The 16,542-nt window shown below is 52.9% G+C and overlaps 3 protein-coding genes across 17 annotated transcripts in view; 1 reads left to right on the plus strand and 2 right to left on the minus strand.

The window, feature by feature from the left end:
- The window catches only part of RBM5 (RNA binding motif protein 5), a 22,077-nt gene extending 16,027 nt beyond the window's left edge, over positions 1–6,050 (minus strand). The window contains exons 1-4 of one of the 2 annotated variants that reach the window (XM_084902400.1): positions 5,933–6,050; positions 4,800–4,889; positions 3,058–3,220; positions 1,994–2,149 (exon numbers count right to left, since the gene is read on the minus strand). In XM_084902400.1, coding sequence (XP_084758526.1) covers positions 1,994–2,149; positions 3,058–3,220; positions 4,800–4,816 — 336 coding nt within the window. In that variant the 5' untranslated portion in view covers positions 4,817–4,889; positions 5,933–6,050. Of the gene's footprint in view, positions 1–1,993; positions 2,150–3,057; positions 3,221–4,799; positions 4,890–5,928 lie in introns of both variants that reach the window. The other variant, XM_084902399.1, reaches the window with a different exon arrangement.
- TRAIP (TRAF interacting protein) overlaps positions 1–16,542 on the plus strand; it is a 164,651-nt gene that overhangs the window by 21,362 nt on the left and 126,747 nt on the right. The window lies entirely within an intron of this gene.
- Positions 9,389–16,542, minus strand: part of RBM6 (RNA binding motif protein 6) — a 62,320-nt gene continuing 55,166 nt past the window's right edge. For 8 of the 14 annotated variants that reach the window (XM_084902382.1, XM_084902391.1, XM_084902392.1 and 5 more), the window contains 6 exons: positions 16,445–16,540; positions 14,320–14,580; positions 12,878–12,952; positions 12,158–12,276; positions 10,744–10,867; positions 9,389–9,629 (listed from right to left, as the gene is read on the minus strand). In XM_084902382.1, coding sequence (XP_084758508.1) covers positions 9,504–9,629; positions 10,744–10,867; positions 12,158–12,276; positions 12,878–12,952; positions 14,320–14,580; positions 16,445–16,540 — 801 coding nt within the window. In that variant the 3' untranslated portion in view covers positions 9,389–9,503. The remainder of the gene's footprint in view (positions 9,630–10,743; positions 10,868–12,157; positions 12,277–12,877; positions 12,953–14,319; positions 14,581–16,444; positions 16,541–16,542) is intronic. The other 6 variants (XM_084902394.1, XM_084902386.1, XM_084902385.1 and 3 more) reach the window with 3 other exon arrangements.

Below are 16,542 nucleotides of genomic sequence, written 5' to 3' on the forward strand. Positions count from 1 at the left end.
GCACAGGGCCCCTCGTTCTATAATACTCGGGCACCTCAGAAACCCTACTTTGAAAACCAGCCTTCTATGGTGGAGATTTCTACTTCCCCAAATGAGCCTAGAACACGACAATCTCCTTTGTCACCCACACGGTGGCCCCGGTGTCAGCTAGAGCCTGCTCTCCTCACGCCACCTGTCCCCTGGGCTCCAGGGCCACAGGCCTCACAGACGCCTCAGGGGACAGTCGGATGAATAGGTTCTTCCTGAACTGGCTCCTGTGGGACTTTTCATCCTGCTACCACATGCCCACTGCTGAGCTCTGAGCTCAGCTCCGCCCTCGCTAACCACCATGCTCCCCCATCACTCCAACCAGGCAAAACCCCCAGTAACTTACTTATATACTTAGCTGGGCTTCCTAAGCCTCCAGCACCTTCCCAGCCACCTCTCCCACCCAAAGCCTTTAACTTGTGTGGACACGAGCTGGGTGCAGGGTCTCGTCTAAATCCAGCATCTTTCTGTTCGTGGGCTGTTCATATGAAACCCTGCCTGGAGGCCCGCCCCTTACCCCCCAGCTCTCCACCAAACACTCCTCTCCCTCAAGAGCCAGCTCGGCGCCTCTCTCCCTGAAGCAACAACTCCTCCTCGTTCCCAGAGGCGCCTGCGGACCTCTCACAACGGGATGGCTTCGCCCACCGCTCCGTCTGCTCAGCTCTGTCCTCATCACCGCTGACCTGAGCTCTCCGCCTCCGCGGGGCCTGAACTGGATCCGTGGCTCTGCATCACAGCAGCGTCCGGAGCACACGGCACTAACTCCAACACACACTGCACACCGTCACTCCAGCGCTTAGACCAAAGCTGTGCGAACCCAGTATTTACCTTCAGCTTTGTCTGAAACTCATAACCATTGGTCAGAATGTTACTGTGAACACTCCAAGATGATACTGCACAATGCTATGCATCTGCACCTTTCAAAATCATTTCAAAATCTCAGATCCATTTCACCTCCACCACTGTTCGAGCCGTTTCCTGCTTTGGAGCGTGGAAGCCTGTCTCAGAGACCCTGGTCCCGTGGCGGGAGGATGTGTGTGCTGATACACACTGAATGGCCGGATGATGATGATCTCTGAACGCATAATAATCTGGCCACTAGTGTGTGTGTATTAGAGGCCCATGCATCAATTTGTGCATCGGTGGGGGCCAGCCAGCCTGGCCTGAGGGAGGGGACATGGGCAGTTGGCCGGCCTGCCTGCTGGTAGAACTCCTGGTCGAGTGGACAATTTGCATATTAGCCTTTTATTATATAGGATATACACTGAGTGGCCAGATTATTATGCGTTCAGAGGTCATAAAAACCTGGCCACTCAGTTAAGTGCCACATGAATGCCAGGAATAGAGCTTTGGAAGAGAAGGCGCTCCACCTGGGGGCCAGAAAAGGCTTTGCAGAAAGTAGCCTCAGCAGAAAAAAGCACACGATGGACATGTGCACAGAGGAGGTGCCTGGGAGGAATGACAGATGCCACTAGGAACCAGGCAGTGCCGAGAAAACAAACAAGAATGGAAATAAGAGAGACAGGCAGTGCCAGGACACCACGGCCCAGCTGGCCAGTCTGAGGACGGGAGTCAGGGAATGGCTTTCCTGTTTGACAGGCTTCGCAGAGGTGTCAAATGACAGCATAATTTCCATCAAGTCAAATGGGAGGCCAGATCATGACAGAAGTGTTCTTACCGATACAAATAAGTAATCAATTCAATAGGAATGTGCTGACTACATTCTAAGGGCTACTGAAGAACAAGTCCCGATCCCTGCAGCAAGGAATGTCTGAAAACTACACTGCCTTCCAAAGCCGAAATGGAATCGGGAACCTGTATGAAGGAATAAACCACGCTGAGAGAAGTCTACCCTAAAGCCAGCCCTATCCCTCACTGAGCCATCAGCTGAGCTAACACAGTGACACCAGACAAGGGAGGAAGCTCCTTGTGCCCAGAACGCTGGACGGACTGCTGTTCCCCTTACGTCGCTCTCCGTGATGGTGATGGGCAGGCCGCGCAGCATGATGGTCTTGCTCTCGCGCTCATCGCTGATGTCGTGCCTGTAGTCATGCTCGCCATAGTCACCATCGGAATGGTAGCCATCTTCGGATCGGTCACTGTTCCTTCTTTCCCGTTCTCTCTGATTTACAATAAACAAAACCACAATGAGAACCACACTGGTTTATGCCCTCGGACCCAGGCCCCCCACTCCTGGAAGTTACTACTCCATGACAACGTCACTGCAGTGTTTTCTGAAACAGCAGGACCAAACCAGAGAAACCCTGTCAACAATCGTGCTGTTAGGAAGCAGGGTTTACCCCTCACTGTACAGATGCCAGCACGGTGAGACACCATTCTGTGTTACCACACGGAGCTTATGTGTGAGGAGTGGAGACGGGAAAAAGCCAGCGCAAAGGGACATGAGCAGCATCAGGACTGCTTGGAAACAAAGCCATACACGAAAGTGCTAGGAAGCAAGCTGCGCTCAGACGACGGAACACTCCGCCTCAGCCTCACCCGCAGCTGCATCTTTAAAACGGGAACCCCCCCCCCCCCCCCCAGGGCTGGGGCTCGACCTCAGGGAGTGCCCAGCTGGGGCCTGGTGAGCTCTGAGTGAGCCCTGCCATTATTCCTATGACTAGAACAGAGCGTTTGAACGTCATACTCCAGGAGAGACGTCCACACTTGGGATGCTGACTTCCAGGAGCCTGGAGGTTTTATGCATACAATTCATATCTAATTCTTTAAAAAAAAAAAAAAAATATATATATATATATATATATATATATATATATATATATATATATAAATAAAATTGATTTTTCACAGAGAGGAAGAGGAATAGAAAGTTAGAAACATCGATGAGAGAGAAACATCGATCAGCTGCCTCCTGCACACCCCCACTGGGGATGTGCCTGCAACCAAGGTACATGCTCTTGACCAGAATCGAACCCGGGACCCTTCAGTCCTCAGGCCGACGCTCTACCCACTGAGCCACACCGGTTTCGGCTTGCCCCTAACTCTGACACCTAAGCAGGGGTCGCTCACCTCGGGGCTGTCGTAGTCTCGGTAGTCGTCGTACCGATCCCCCCTCCGGTCGTCACTGGACCGCTTGTAGTCAGAGTCCCTGCGCCGGCGGGGCTCCCGCTCCTCGCGGTCGTCCCTGTCGATGATGGAGCCGTACCTTCCACTTCGCTCGGTTCTGCTCACTCTGCAGGGAAAAGAATTGCATTTAATCTAAAGTAAACCACACTTTGCACCTTCAGAAAGCATGGCTGAACACACTCCCACCGCTCAGTTTATAAGATACACAAATTCCGGGTCAAAGACAACCACTGGGAAAACATCCATATTCCTAAACACAAAACTAACTTTTAGGAATTCACGTTAAATCGAAAAATTGAGATCTCAAATATTTAGGTTTAATATTTTTGAGAAAGGCCAGGTTGTCCAAATGTATCCTGTATTTTCCCAAGCCGGGGTCTATGCATTACCCTGACTTCCATCTCAGCGATCAAAGGCAGGAGATAAATTATTGGAACTTCACCCATTTCAAAGGGGAGCACATCCTGACGTGTCCACTGCCACAACGGCCTGCACGAGTTATAGACACCTCCCCCGCAGGCAGTTAATGAAGGGGTTCATTTGTCACATACCAGGCCTGTCAGAGAGCTTTATTTCCGGTAACATCTAGCTTATTTTTGTTTACTGGGCAGCAATGGGAAATCTAAAAACAAGAGGCTTCAGCCCACTTGACCAGATACACCGTTATCTCACAAATTGTTTCCCAGGTTAATAAAACTGCTGTGTAAGACAAAGGACACGTTTGTAAGGGCATATTTATGGCATTCACATGCAAAGAAATCAATGAAAACCAGCAGCCTAGCACTGCTTCAGGATGTGCAGTATGGGGACGACAGGCCCTGAGAAGGTAAATGCTCGTTTAGTAAGTCACTTGGAAACACAGACTGCTGACACAGAATTGAAGTAACGGCATCACATGATGAGACCACTTCCTGGGTCCCTCTGGGCCATCAATTTGCTCCTTCACTGGGACTGGCCTCAATACCAAGGAGGCAGGTGGCTGAGTAAGGAAGGGCTATTAAATCAAATGGTTAAGTGAGAGCAGCCACAGCTCTCAGTTCTGCACGAATTTCTGAGCAGTTTATGTGTAATCCCTGGTCCAAGACCTCCCAGCCTCTAAGCCGGGATCACCTTGCTATGTGGGAGACAAGAACTGGCCCTCACCGGTGCTCACTGCTGCGGCTCGGCCTGACTTCTGCAGGGCTGTCACCCACCCTGGAACCTCCCACCACCCACTGCACCCGCACTCCCTTACCCGTGTTACTACCCCGTTTCCCCGAAAATAAGACACTGTCTTATATTAATTTTTTTCTCCCAAAGTTTCGCTAGGTCTTATTTTCAGGGGATGTCTTATCTTTCCATGCCCTAGGTCTTATTTTCGGGGAAACACGGTATTACCCTCAGGCTCCTCCTTAGATACTTTCCCCAAGAAGCTTAACTGGCTGTTCCCAGACCCCTCCCAGGACCCCACTCCCTGTGCACTCTGACAGGACCCTCCACCCCTTCCTCACAGGGGGGTCCGATATCACTCTTTCTCTCTCACTCAACGAACGGCATGCTTGTGAGAGCAAGGATCATGGAAGCGCTCACAGCAATGCCTGGCACAGGCAGATACTTCAACATGTTTGATAAACAAAATGATTTTTAAACAATTGCTCAGTCCCCACTGAAATGCGGAGGTTAAAGCAGGCACAGCAGTAACTTACCTTTTGTCGGAACCCATTGTCTTACTGACGATCTAGCTCACTGCTCCCAAAGGTTCCAATTTTGTGGGGTTTTTTATTTATTTATTTTTCCTAGAAGAAAAGAGAGATCGGTTGCTGCAAATCTGAATCACTGTCAATCGTTCTATGACGGGGACACTACCGAAGCTGGAATTTCGTCAAAGCCTTAGAGGGGGGCAGGGAAGCCGGGGACCAAATTGTCAGCATTCAAATCACGTTTTGCTAACGAGGGGGAAGAGCCCCGCCGGTACAGAGCCACAAAGGGTGCGGGCCGAGGCCTCCCGGCCCCGCTTCGGGTTACACCCAAACAGGAGGGAGAGGGCCGGGGACGACCATCACCACAGTCCTGGGGCCTTGACTGCGGAGCGGCGTGAGACCCACACAGCTCGGGTGGGAAATCGAAAGCCTTTTGGAAGCCGGGATGCGGGGCTGCTGGAAATCTACTCCCCTTACAACACAGCGGCTGCCCCACAGCTCCTTCGGTGCGGCCGGAGGCCACGGGGGGCGGCTTTCTTCCCGAGCAACAGGAACCCCGGCTCCGAGCCGGCCCCCAACGAGCCCCGGCGGCGTGGGGCGCGGAGAGGGCCGTGCGGGGGGAACAGGCCCCGGGCAGGGCCGCGGAGGCCGCCCGACCACCTCCCGGGTGTCGCGGCCGAGATGGCGGCGCCGGCGCCTGCGCGGCCGCCCCGGGCCCGGCTTCCCCTCGCTCCCCGCACACGCCCCTCCCGTCCCCGCCCCGCGGCTCCCGCCCGCGGAGCAGCCGCCGCCGAGGCCCCCGGAGAGGGCGGAGGGGGTGCGGCTGCGGCCGGGCCGGCGGGAGGCTGCGGGGGAGCCGAGAGGTCCCCAAGGGGCCGCGGCGGCTCCGCGCTCCCGGCAGGGCCCTCCGAGCCCGGAGGCAGCCGGCCTGGGCGGGGCGGGAGGCGGCCTCGGAAGTCTGACAGCGCGGGCGGCGCCGAGCTGCGCGGGCCTCCAGCGCCTCGGGCAGTTTGGTCCGCGGACAGGTCCGGCCGGAGCTGCCGGCCGCGGCCCGAGCGCGTCGGCCGGGGAGACTCCGACAGCGAGGCCCGCCCCGACAGCGAGGCCCGCCGGCCGCCACGCCCGGCCGCCGCACGTACCTCCAGGAAGGACCCAAGGGGCCCACGTAGCGGTTTTGTGCCTCAGAACCTCCAACCGGGTACCGCCGCTCCACAAAATGGCGTCTCCGTCGACTGCCGTCTCCTACCCACAGTTCCTCGCGCCCACCCCTCCCCTGACACGCCCCTCGAGGAGGCGCCCAATCCGCGGAGGCGCCTGGCTGCGCGAGGGCTGCTGGGAAGTGTGGTCGCTAGGGCCGCCAGTCAGTTACTACGTCCCCAGTCGTTTCCTGCGTATTTCCCTTCGTCAAACCCACGCCTGTTGCCAAGCGGCCTTTTGCAGACCCCGGTTAAGAGCTTTCACCTTTATTAGGCATAGTAAAGTTTTGTCTTTGTTACAAGTACGTTTAACCTGGTTTTAAAAAAAAGTGTTTTCTTTAAAAATATATTTTATTGATTTTTTTACAGAGAGGAAGGGAGAGGGATAGAGAGAAACATCCATCAACTGCCTCCTGCATACCTCCCACTGGGGATGTGCCCGCAATCAAGATACATACCTTTGACCGATATCGAACCTGGGACCTTTCAGTCCGCAGGCTCACGCTCTATCCACTGAGCTAAACCGGTTAGGACTTAATCTGTTTTTAAGAGAAGGAACACTTAGTTTATCTTATGCTGCATTATTGGATGCTAAGATGATTGGACGACTTTACAAAAATGTATTTTTATCTTCATAACATGAAATGGTGATTAAATCCACTTTGCATGTGAGGAAATTGAGATTCATGGAAATTAAGAGGATTCTTTTTTTTTTCTTAATATATTTTTTGATTTTTTTACAGAGAGGAAGGGAGAGAGACAGAGAGCCAGAAACATCAATGAGAGAGAAACATCGACCAGCTGCCTCTTGTACACCCCCTACCGGGGATGTGCCCGCAACCAAAGTACATGCCCCCGACTGGAATCGAACCTGGGACCCCTCAGTCCGCAGACCAATGCTCTATCCACTGAGCCAAACCGGCCCTGGCGAAGAGGATTCTTGAAAGCAAGTCTAAAGAGTATCATTCCATTTATATTCTATTATTTTAAGAGTTAATTTATTTTATTTTTATTTTTATTTTTTAAAATATATTTTATTGATTTTTTACAGTGAGGAAGGGACAGAGATAGCCAGAAACGTCGATGAGAAACATCGACAAGCTGCCTCCTGCACACCCCCTACCGGGGATGTGCCCGAAACCAATGTACATGCCCTTAACCGGAATCGAACCTGGGACCTTTCAGTCCGCAGACTGACGCTCTACCACTGAGCCAAACTGGTTTCGGCTAAGAGTTAATTTAATAGTTACTACTTGTATGTCTACTAGTATCTCCAAGTTAACACAGCCAAAACCCAACCTCCTCTCCACTGCCTTCCCTGGCTCATAAATGCAAACTCCCTGCTTCCAGTTACTCCACACAAGAACCTTGGAGTAACCTGTGACTTTTTTCTTGCACCCAACCTGTCAGCAAATTCTTCTCATTCTACCTTCAAAACATTTCTAGCATCTGACCACTTTTAGCTGCAACTGCTGTTCACCTAGCCAAAGCCACCATTACTGTCCTTATTTTACGGAGAGGGGAGGTCACACAGAACAAATGCATTGGAACTGAGACATGAACTAGTAGGCTTGATTTCAGAGTCCATGTCCTCAGCCACTAGAATGTAAACTCCAGGAGGGCAGGGACTATTGTCTGCTTAATTCACCACTCTATCTCTGTCCCTCTTCTGGTGCCCAGCACACAGTATGCCCTCAGGAAAGATCTGCTGAACAACAGATGAATCCACGATCAAAGGTGTAACGTTTGAGGCAGAAAGCATACATCCTGGGATGATTCAGAGATGCTTTGGACTCCCGCCAGTGAGGTGGTGATCTTTGTGCATCCAGTTAGCATAACTTCCCATTATTAATAAATGTATTTTTAGTGGAACTGAGTTTTCAGGCCACTTATACAAACTGAAAAATAGACCATGGCAAGGCAGAGAAAGGTATCAGTTTAGTTATGGAAAACGGCACCCATACCACTCTCTTCTGGCTAAGTGGAAGGATGTCAGAGAGATTCCAAACCAGAACCTTCAAATATATTAAAAACATTTTTCCTAGAAAAGCATCTTTAAACATGTTCTTAGAAAATGTTTTTGATTTTTAGAGAGAGAGATGAAGGGAGAGGGAGAAGGGAGATAGAAACTTCTATCAGCTGCCTCCTGCATACCTCCTACTGGGGATCGAGCCCACCGCCAGGGGATGTGCCCTGACTTGGACTCTAACCAACCATCTTTTGGTGCATGGGGTGACACTGAACCACAGGGCCACACCAGCTGGGCTAAACATGTTCCTATTATGGCTTATTCTACATCCAGTTAGGGCTGTTTTCCCTTTTTAAGGGATAAAAGGACTTATTCAAGATTAAGAGGAAGGGATATCTGGACACAGCATGCAAACAATTTAAGTTCACATTCTGGTTGCTGGAAACGTTTTCTCCTTGGTGTATGCCCTCTCTTTCCATCTCCCATCCCTCCAAAATGCCAGCCCCACCCCATCTCTTTGCAGAGCTCTTCTTGGTCTTACCTTATGCTAGATGTGCCCTTAGAACAGGGGCTGGCAAACCACCTTTGGGCCAATTTTGGCCTGCAACCTGTTTTTGTAAATAAAGTTTTATTGCAACAGTCACCACCACTTGTTTAGGTGTTATTGTCTATGGCTACTTTCTCAATACACAGGGCTGAGCCTAAACACAGACTCTGTCTCTTTACGGAGAGTTCACACCCTCCTGCAGCATGTCACCGAGAAGCCCTCTGAACACCCAGGTCCCTTCCTGAGAAATATTCTTCTGTCACATCTGGAAAGTACAATTCTTAGTACTACATATGTTATCTTGAGGAATTATCTTTAAAAGTCTTAATAGGTTCATAGGATATAGTCCTCCAATGGCAAAGAATGAAAACCCCCCCGTGAGCTGGTGAATGACTGGGGAATTGGAGGAGGATTTGAAAGGGGCAGACACCTCTTTGAGAGGGTGGCCGTGGGGGGAGGAAAAGAGGGCAATGGCCGGAGAGGAGTGTGCTTCTTACTGTGCTGACTTGTGATCACACGTGTGAAGCACTGAGTACCCAGCAGGCACTCAGAGAGGTGCCACACCTGCCCATCCCCCAAGAAGGGAAAGTCAGAAGAGGACTCCGAAGGGTTGTTAGAGTAATAAACCAATACATGGGAATAGTTCAGCACCAGCAGTTAGCCAAGAAATAGAAACGAACGCTAATGAGATGCTAGATTCGTTAATTAAATTAGAAAAAGTAATTCTTAGTCCATTCACACAGGCTAGGGTTCAAGGTCAGTTATCCTGGCAGAGGCAGTGCTCCAGGGCTGGGGCAGCACTTTCCATTCAGCAGCGTCTCAAACGGGCCACATTGATGCCAACTCCAACCACCCCACAGGGGATAAATGTAACAACCCAAAATCACATTGAAAAAAAGTTTATTTAAAAAAGTTCTAGCAGCAAGAACAGTAACAAAACAAAAGGAGAGACTGACACACAAAACAGGAGGCTGTGTCCAAGGGGACTGCTCCGTCCTTCAATCGAGTTCTTTGTATCGAGCAAACATGACTCTTCGCACAGCGTCTCGGTACGTCTCGTTGGACTGTCTCTTGCTGGTTCTTCCTGGAGCCCCCACCCCGGGCCCCCTCATCCGGCCTTCCGTCTGTAAAAAAAAGGCAAACTATGAGACGGGCTCTAGGAATTCAATTCGCTTCTGAACCAGGTCGGATCAGGACACGAGAACTTTTTAGGTGTTTAATAAACGAAGACCTGCCGAAACCGGTTTGGCTCAGAGGACAGAGCGTTGGTCTGCGGACTGAAAGGTCCCAGGTTCGAGTTCGGTCAAGGGCATGTACCTTGGTTGCGGGCACATCCCCAACAGGGAGTGTGCAGGAGTCAGCTGATCAATGTTTCTCTCTCATCGATGTTTCTAGCTCTCTATCCCTCTCCTCCTTCTGTAAAAAATCAATAAATATACTGAAAAAATAAAAATAAACAAACACCCAAGATGAATGAGGAGGGTGGTGATGCCATTATTTCAGGACTCAAAAGGCAACACCGGACACAGGAGAAGCTAATCTATGCTGGCAATTCCAGAGGGGGCTAAGTCAACACGGCGCAGGCAATGCTTCCTTCCTCTTCCACCTTCTTTGTTTTTCCTGAAATCTGAGGGGCAGAGTCCTTCCTGGGAAAACAGGACGAACTTCCTGCTCCTCAAATTTCAGCCATCAAAGACGTGGTGACACGCCCGGCCGGTGTGGCCCAGCGGTTGAGCATCGACCCGTGAACCAGGAGGTCACTGGGTCACTGGTTTAATGCCTGGTCAGGGCACATGATCTCCAGCAAGAAGCGCAGGAGGTAGCCAATTTTTTCTTGTGGATGTTTCTCTCTATCCCTCTCCCTTCCTCCTCTCTCTCTAAAAATCAATGAAAACATGTTAAATGCCTCTCTACATTTCACTGCTAGCTCCCACATTTTTACCAAATGATTCTTCAGCCTCAAACTCCCCAATTCCCTAAGGCCTCACCTGACTCTGTAAGAATATGATGAGCCTCTTCTAACTTCTCTCTCCCGTTCCCACCACCCAGCACACTGCCAAGGGCAAGCAGGCCCAGTCATAACCCCGTAACCAAGACCGAGGGCTCCTCAGCTCAGGTCCTTTGCCAGCAGCGGAGACCGCCCAGGTCAAAGGCAGGGACACAGCTCTGGGCCACACAGAGAGGAAGTTAAATATAGTCCAGGTTCATGCCAGCCCAACAAGACGGAAACCATTTCACCTCTTCCGCTGAAGCCAATCCGGGGTGGCCATATCCGGGCCCCTTCCTCCAACCAGAAGCCTGCTGGACACAGCCTCCTTTGCTGCTGTTGTCCACGTCCTCTTTATCAGCAGGTCTCCGATCACTGCAACGGAAGCAGATGTGCTCAGGTACCGTCACTTCCAACTGTTTGTTTGTGGGGATACAGAGGCGACCAAGACCGACCCCGCTCACAGGGAAGGGCGTGAGAAAATGCCAACAGCAGCTCTGGCACACCGAGCGGCCAGCGTGGCGTGCACAGCAGCTGTGTGCTGAATACAGCAAGGAACACCGCCGGGAGGGCAGCACCGAAAGTGAAGAAATCCGAGAGGGGACTCTGACTGGGTGTGACCGAGGAGCCGGTGAGCCAGAAGAAAGGTGCATGGGAGAGCACTGCCGTCCCGGAGAGGGGTGGAGGACTGGCAACCGGCTGCTCGCGCCAGACTGCGAACACCCTCTGGACATCTCGCTACATCAGGCTTCTGGACTTCACACCTCGGGCCAAGACACCCGCTGAAAACCAGGCCCCCCTCCAGGCAAGGCCACGCCACACAAGGCGAGCTTTCGGAGCCTCCTGCACACCAGCCATGCTGTGCAGGGGAGAGAAGGGACGAAGACTGCGAGCCGAGGGTGCGATAATGAGTCGGTGTGGAGGTGACGAGGAAGGGGCCAGGCTTTATCAGGACGGTGACCACTGGCCCCAGCGGAGGAGGAGGAAGACTGGGTCAGAGCAGGGAGACCACGGCGCAGTGCCATTACTACTCCGACAGGAACACAGCAAGCTCCCCGGCCCCGGAGTGAGTGACTGTGCAGGGTGAGAAGCCCAGGAGTGTCCGAGGGGACGGGCCCAGGAGGTAAAGGAAACAGAACTGGTTTAGCTGGAGTCACAGGACTTGTTAGCCTGTTGTGGTGGCTGTGGCTTTGGGTGCCCTGGACAGTGCAGGTCAAGAGGGTACGCGCAGAGGGCAGAGTCCTGGACAATCATCACCCAGAAAGGGACGCGTGGGAAAGAAGATGGAGGGGGAGGAGAGCCGGGAGAAGTGGAGTGAAGGGCAAGGGAATAGAGGAGACCTTCTGGTGAACCTGCACCTTTGTCTTTGTCCAAGAGTTCCAACTGCAGAGTGACCCAGTGGGTTTCCTCTCCCCGCCATGTGTCACAATGAAGGTTCCTCAGAGAAGAAGTCTGAGTGTGACATGCTTATCAGGCCCATGGCTGATGTGGGAGAAAGGGTTCCCAACCATGGCCATGCCAGCAAACACGCCCCCCGGGAGCCAGGCGGTCAGAAGGCGGGGCCACTCCTGCTCCCGGAGGGAGACAGACCCGCTGCCTGAGCAGAGAGCAGCGGCCCCGCTGGAGGAGGGTGGTTTCATGTTGGATCCAGAGCTCCCGGCTTACCTGTCAGTCTCTCTGGAGTATTTCATTCGTTTTCTTTCCGGAGAGTCAAAAGATGGAAGCTTTTCTCTGCGATCATTTCCTCTTTCTTTAAACTTTCCCTGTTGGGAAGCAGAGCAGACCTGAGGGCAGAGAATGGGGAAGCCTCACTTTACTCCTGATGGTCTGTCTCCTGTGAAGGCATTAACTGGCGGCCAGCGCCGGAAGCTCGGCCCTCCACCCGCTGCTCGAGGAAGCAGAGGCTGGGGCGTCGGGGAGGAACAGCCGTGCTCGCAACAGCTTCGTCCCCTCTTCCGGGAGCAGCTCCTACAGGCCCCGCAGGCAGGTTCCGGCCATCATGAGACCGGCCCTTGGCTGGGGCAGCTCGAGGCTAGGCCGAGGCTGGCTAACCGTGTGGTCCAGTGGCTGTCACAGAAAGCTCCTCCCTAGCAGCTTTAGCAGGAAAGGGGACCCCAGCAGCCCTGGCCAACACCAGCACTGCTTTCAGAGCTGGGCAGGGAGGTGGAATGCTGTTTATCTGATTACTCACAAACCCTGAGCACCACCTTAAAATGTACCAACTCTATTAAGATGTCACATATACACAACGAAGTGCCCCCGTTTCCATGTAGGTGAGCTGAGAACTGTTCCATTGTCTTTCAGGGCCTCCTGGTTCTCCGTCTTCAGCACAGCCCAGAACTCTATACCAGAAAGTAGAGCCAAGGCCTAAGGTCCAGAGCTTACCTCCCGCTCTCTCCTCTCCAGGTAGGCGAGCTCCTGCTCCGACTGCTTTATCTTCCGGTGGATTTCCAGGTTTTGCTGAGAAGAGGGAGAGAAGGCGTTCTGAAGCAGGTCTAGAACGAGGGTCCAGAAAGCCTCCCGGCCTTTCCCCGGAGCTGCTGCAGGCCTGGGCTCCTCTCCTGACCAGTCCCCGAGGGGCCACGATACCCTGCCAGCACCCCTCCCTGACGGGGATACAAGGCTGCCTGCCACACGGCTTAGTCATGTGGGTGGCACAAGAGGGGACTTCACTCTACTTCCAAGATGTAAAAGACAACTCTGGTCTGATCTCTTTACCCAGGATACCAATGGCAGGAGGGCCATCTGAGCACACAGGGAGGAAACCAAATGCCCACATACTCTGCCTACTCCCCAGCACCCAGCACTGTTCATTTCAAGCCCCCGGAGAAACACTAAAGGAAGCCACGGCCTAAGAGAGCAGACAGACTGCTGTGAGGGTCCCCTCCGCAGGCACATGGGAGAGGAGGCAGAGGGGTCTGGGTGGCGCTCTCAGGACAGGGAGCGTGCTGGCCTACCTTCTCCCGCCCCAGCCAGTCCGTCTGTGGGCCTAGCAGAGGGCTAGCTTCTCTATCTTGACAACTACCCTTTGTCCCTCAGCCATTTATTAAGTGTTTTCATCAGAAAGCCGAAATGTAAACGTCCGTCTGCCGTCGCAGAATTTGAAGACTGAAGGGACTTGGAGGAGGGAGGGGTGTTGCAGGGACTGTCAGAATCCCAGACACTTTGGGGAGCCTCCAGAGGCAGCTGGAGATGTGCCGCTACTGAAAGTAGAGCTGCTTGGCTGCCAGCCACAGGAGGCGTGGCTTGTGTGGCGGGCGAGTCTAAGCCACCCCTCACAGAGGGTGAGGAGGAGTCCCTCCACAGCGCCAGTCCCCCCAGGGGCTGTGTCTGTCCACAATCTGGCTCCTGGTCAGCACATACAAACGGGAAGGCCGCAGAGGCCGATGCGTGTCAATGAACGCAGCATGGCTCCCGGCAGCCCCTCATTACGTGAAGAGATGGCAGAATGTGGCCCAGGGGAAGCTGCCCGTCCCAGCCAGACGCAACAGGGAAGCCTCAGGTACCACTGCAGAGGGGCTGTCTGAGGTCCAGTTGCTAGGTAACCACAGAGCTAAGGTGAGAAGCCCAGCTCCATAGTCACCTCCTGTTCACGCACGTGGTGCCCTGTCCCAGCCCCACTGCTTGCCCTGGGTCTGAAGTTTCCTAAAAGCGGCACACTTAATACTCATGAACAAAGGGAGGAGCAACTTATCCCGGAGGGGCCTGACTTAATCCTGGGAGTGAAGAGGGGGCGGCTGAGGAAGGGCGGCATACGCCCGTTCAGCCCCCGAATGCTCGTGGACAGTAAGCGTTACCATGTGAAAGGCCAGGGCCCGCTCCCGTACCTTGTGCAGGTCTGAGAGCTGCTGGTGCTTGATCAGAACGTCTTTATTGGGGAACTGCCTCCTGCAGAGCAGGCAGGCCAGCTTGTTCCAGTCCGTGAGCTTGTCTTCTTCATTCTCCTTCTTGCTCAGCTCCTCCTGCCGTGGGGGCGGCGCTGTGCGGGGCTGCGGAGGCGGGGGCTGCTCCTCCTCCTCCTCCTCCTCATAGTCGCTGTCTCCTCCATACTCACCCAGCAGGCCGATCAGGGGGTTAACCACCTTGGGCTGAGGAAGAGGGCCAGGGATTAACACCAAACGAAACCTATATTCTGGGCCCGTCTTTCTGGACATTCTCATCTGGTCTTCTCGTTTCTTCTTTCCGTTTGAATAGGGAACTGGGTTCAGGATAGCCCACTGACCATACCGCTCATTTCCCAGACGGAGGCAACATGGCCGAGCCTGACTGTTGTCCTGCTCACCGAGATGGAGACAGAACCAGGACCCTAGCGACAGAAGAGCGAAGAGAAGGAAGAGGGAGGAGAGCGGAAGGACAACACAGAAAGAGTCACGACCTTACAAGTTTCAGAGGAAGAACTACCACCACAACCAAGTCACTGTAACCGGAGAAAGGAGGGAGACTAAGACTGCAGCAACCCCCAGACTAGGAGGTGGCCGAAAGCAACGACGGACAGCCATCTGGTAGATATGGCTTCTGAGCAAGGGAACATGTGCTACAATGAACGGAACGAATAATTCGGAGCAGGCAGGGCTTTTACCGGTAGCTCACAGGAAACTTAGGTCAGAAGGTAAGGTCACTGGCCTATGATCAATCAAAAGTAAAAACTAAAGCAAGTTACTACTGTTATGGGGGGGGGGGGGGGGGAAGGATCATTCACTGGTTGATTCTTTTTATTTATTTTTTGTTTGTTTCTTAAAATTTAATAAATCTTTATTGTTCAGATTTTTACAATTGTTCCTCTTTTTCCCCTCCATCCAGTTTCCACCCCACTCTCTGCCCTTACCTCCCCCGCACTGTCCTCATCCATAGGTGTATGTTTCTTCTTCTTTTTTTAATTTTTAAAAAAATATATATTTTATTGATTTTTTACAGAGAGGAAGGGAGAGAGATAGAGAGCTAGAAAGGTCGATGAGAGAGAAACATCGACCAGCTGCCTCTTGCACACCCCCTACCGGGGATGTGCCTGCAACCAACGTACGCATGCCCCTGACCGGAATCGAACCCGGGACCTTTCAGTCTGCAGACCGACGCTCCACCACTGAGCCACACCGGCTTCGGCGGTGTATGCTTCTTGTCCAGTCTCTTCCCACACCCCCGTTCCCCTTTCCCCTGAGAATTGTCAGTCCACTCCCTTTCTGTGCCCCTGATTCTATTATATTCACTAGTTTATTCTGTTCAGATTCTTTTTAATATGTATTTTTATTGATCTCAGAAAAGGTGGGAGAGGGAGAGAGAGAAATATCAATGATGAGAGAATCATTGATTGGCTGCCTCCTGCACATTCCCTACCTGGGATTAAGCCCACAACCTGGGCATTTACCCTGACCAGGAATCGAACCCTGACCTCCTGGTTCATAGGTCAATGTTCAACCACTGAGCCATGCAGGCCAGGCTCATTGGTTGGTTCTTGTATGTGCCCTAACTGGGGAGAGAACCTGCACCTTGGCATACTGGACGATGCTCTAACCAACTGAGCTACCTAGCCAGGGACGAGACTACCACACTGAGGCATCTAACAAACAGGTGCCACTGTTAGCCACTGTTCATTTGGGCCAGCAGCAAATGTGAAAATGACCAAACACCACTCCACACACTCAGCAGCACAACAGACAGGAAGCACCAGGCCAGAACAATGGGTTCCGTTGACCATTTAGAAGAAAAGAATGAACAAGACCAAGATTAGAACTTAAAAAGGGCCAGGCAGTCCCTGCTCCGGGGAATGGAGCGGAGCGGGGGTAGGGGGGGTGGGGGGAGGGGAGGACAGAAACCGGCCTCTGCTTCCAGGTAAAGCTCTAGAGCAGGCAGTGTGCCCCATGTACTTGCTGGGAGACCAGAGCTAAAGGACCGACGTCAAAGCGAGGCTCCGTTCGCACCCGGAGCCAGCCCAGCCCGGCGCCCGCTCAGCCTCACCGGGGGAGGACTCTCTTCCTTCTTCACCGTGGGCGGCAGGGGCTTCTTAAAGACATCCTCTGGGGGCGCCGTCTCCTCACTGGCGTCTTCCTGAAACT

Source organism: Pipistrellus hanaki, assembly GCF_964339955.1.
Source record: "Pipistrellus hanaki genome assembly, chromosome: 13".
NCBI lineage: Eukaryota > Metazoa > Chordata > Mammalia > Chiroptera > Vespertilionidae > Pipistrellus > Pipistrellus hanaki.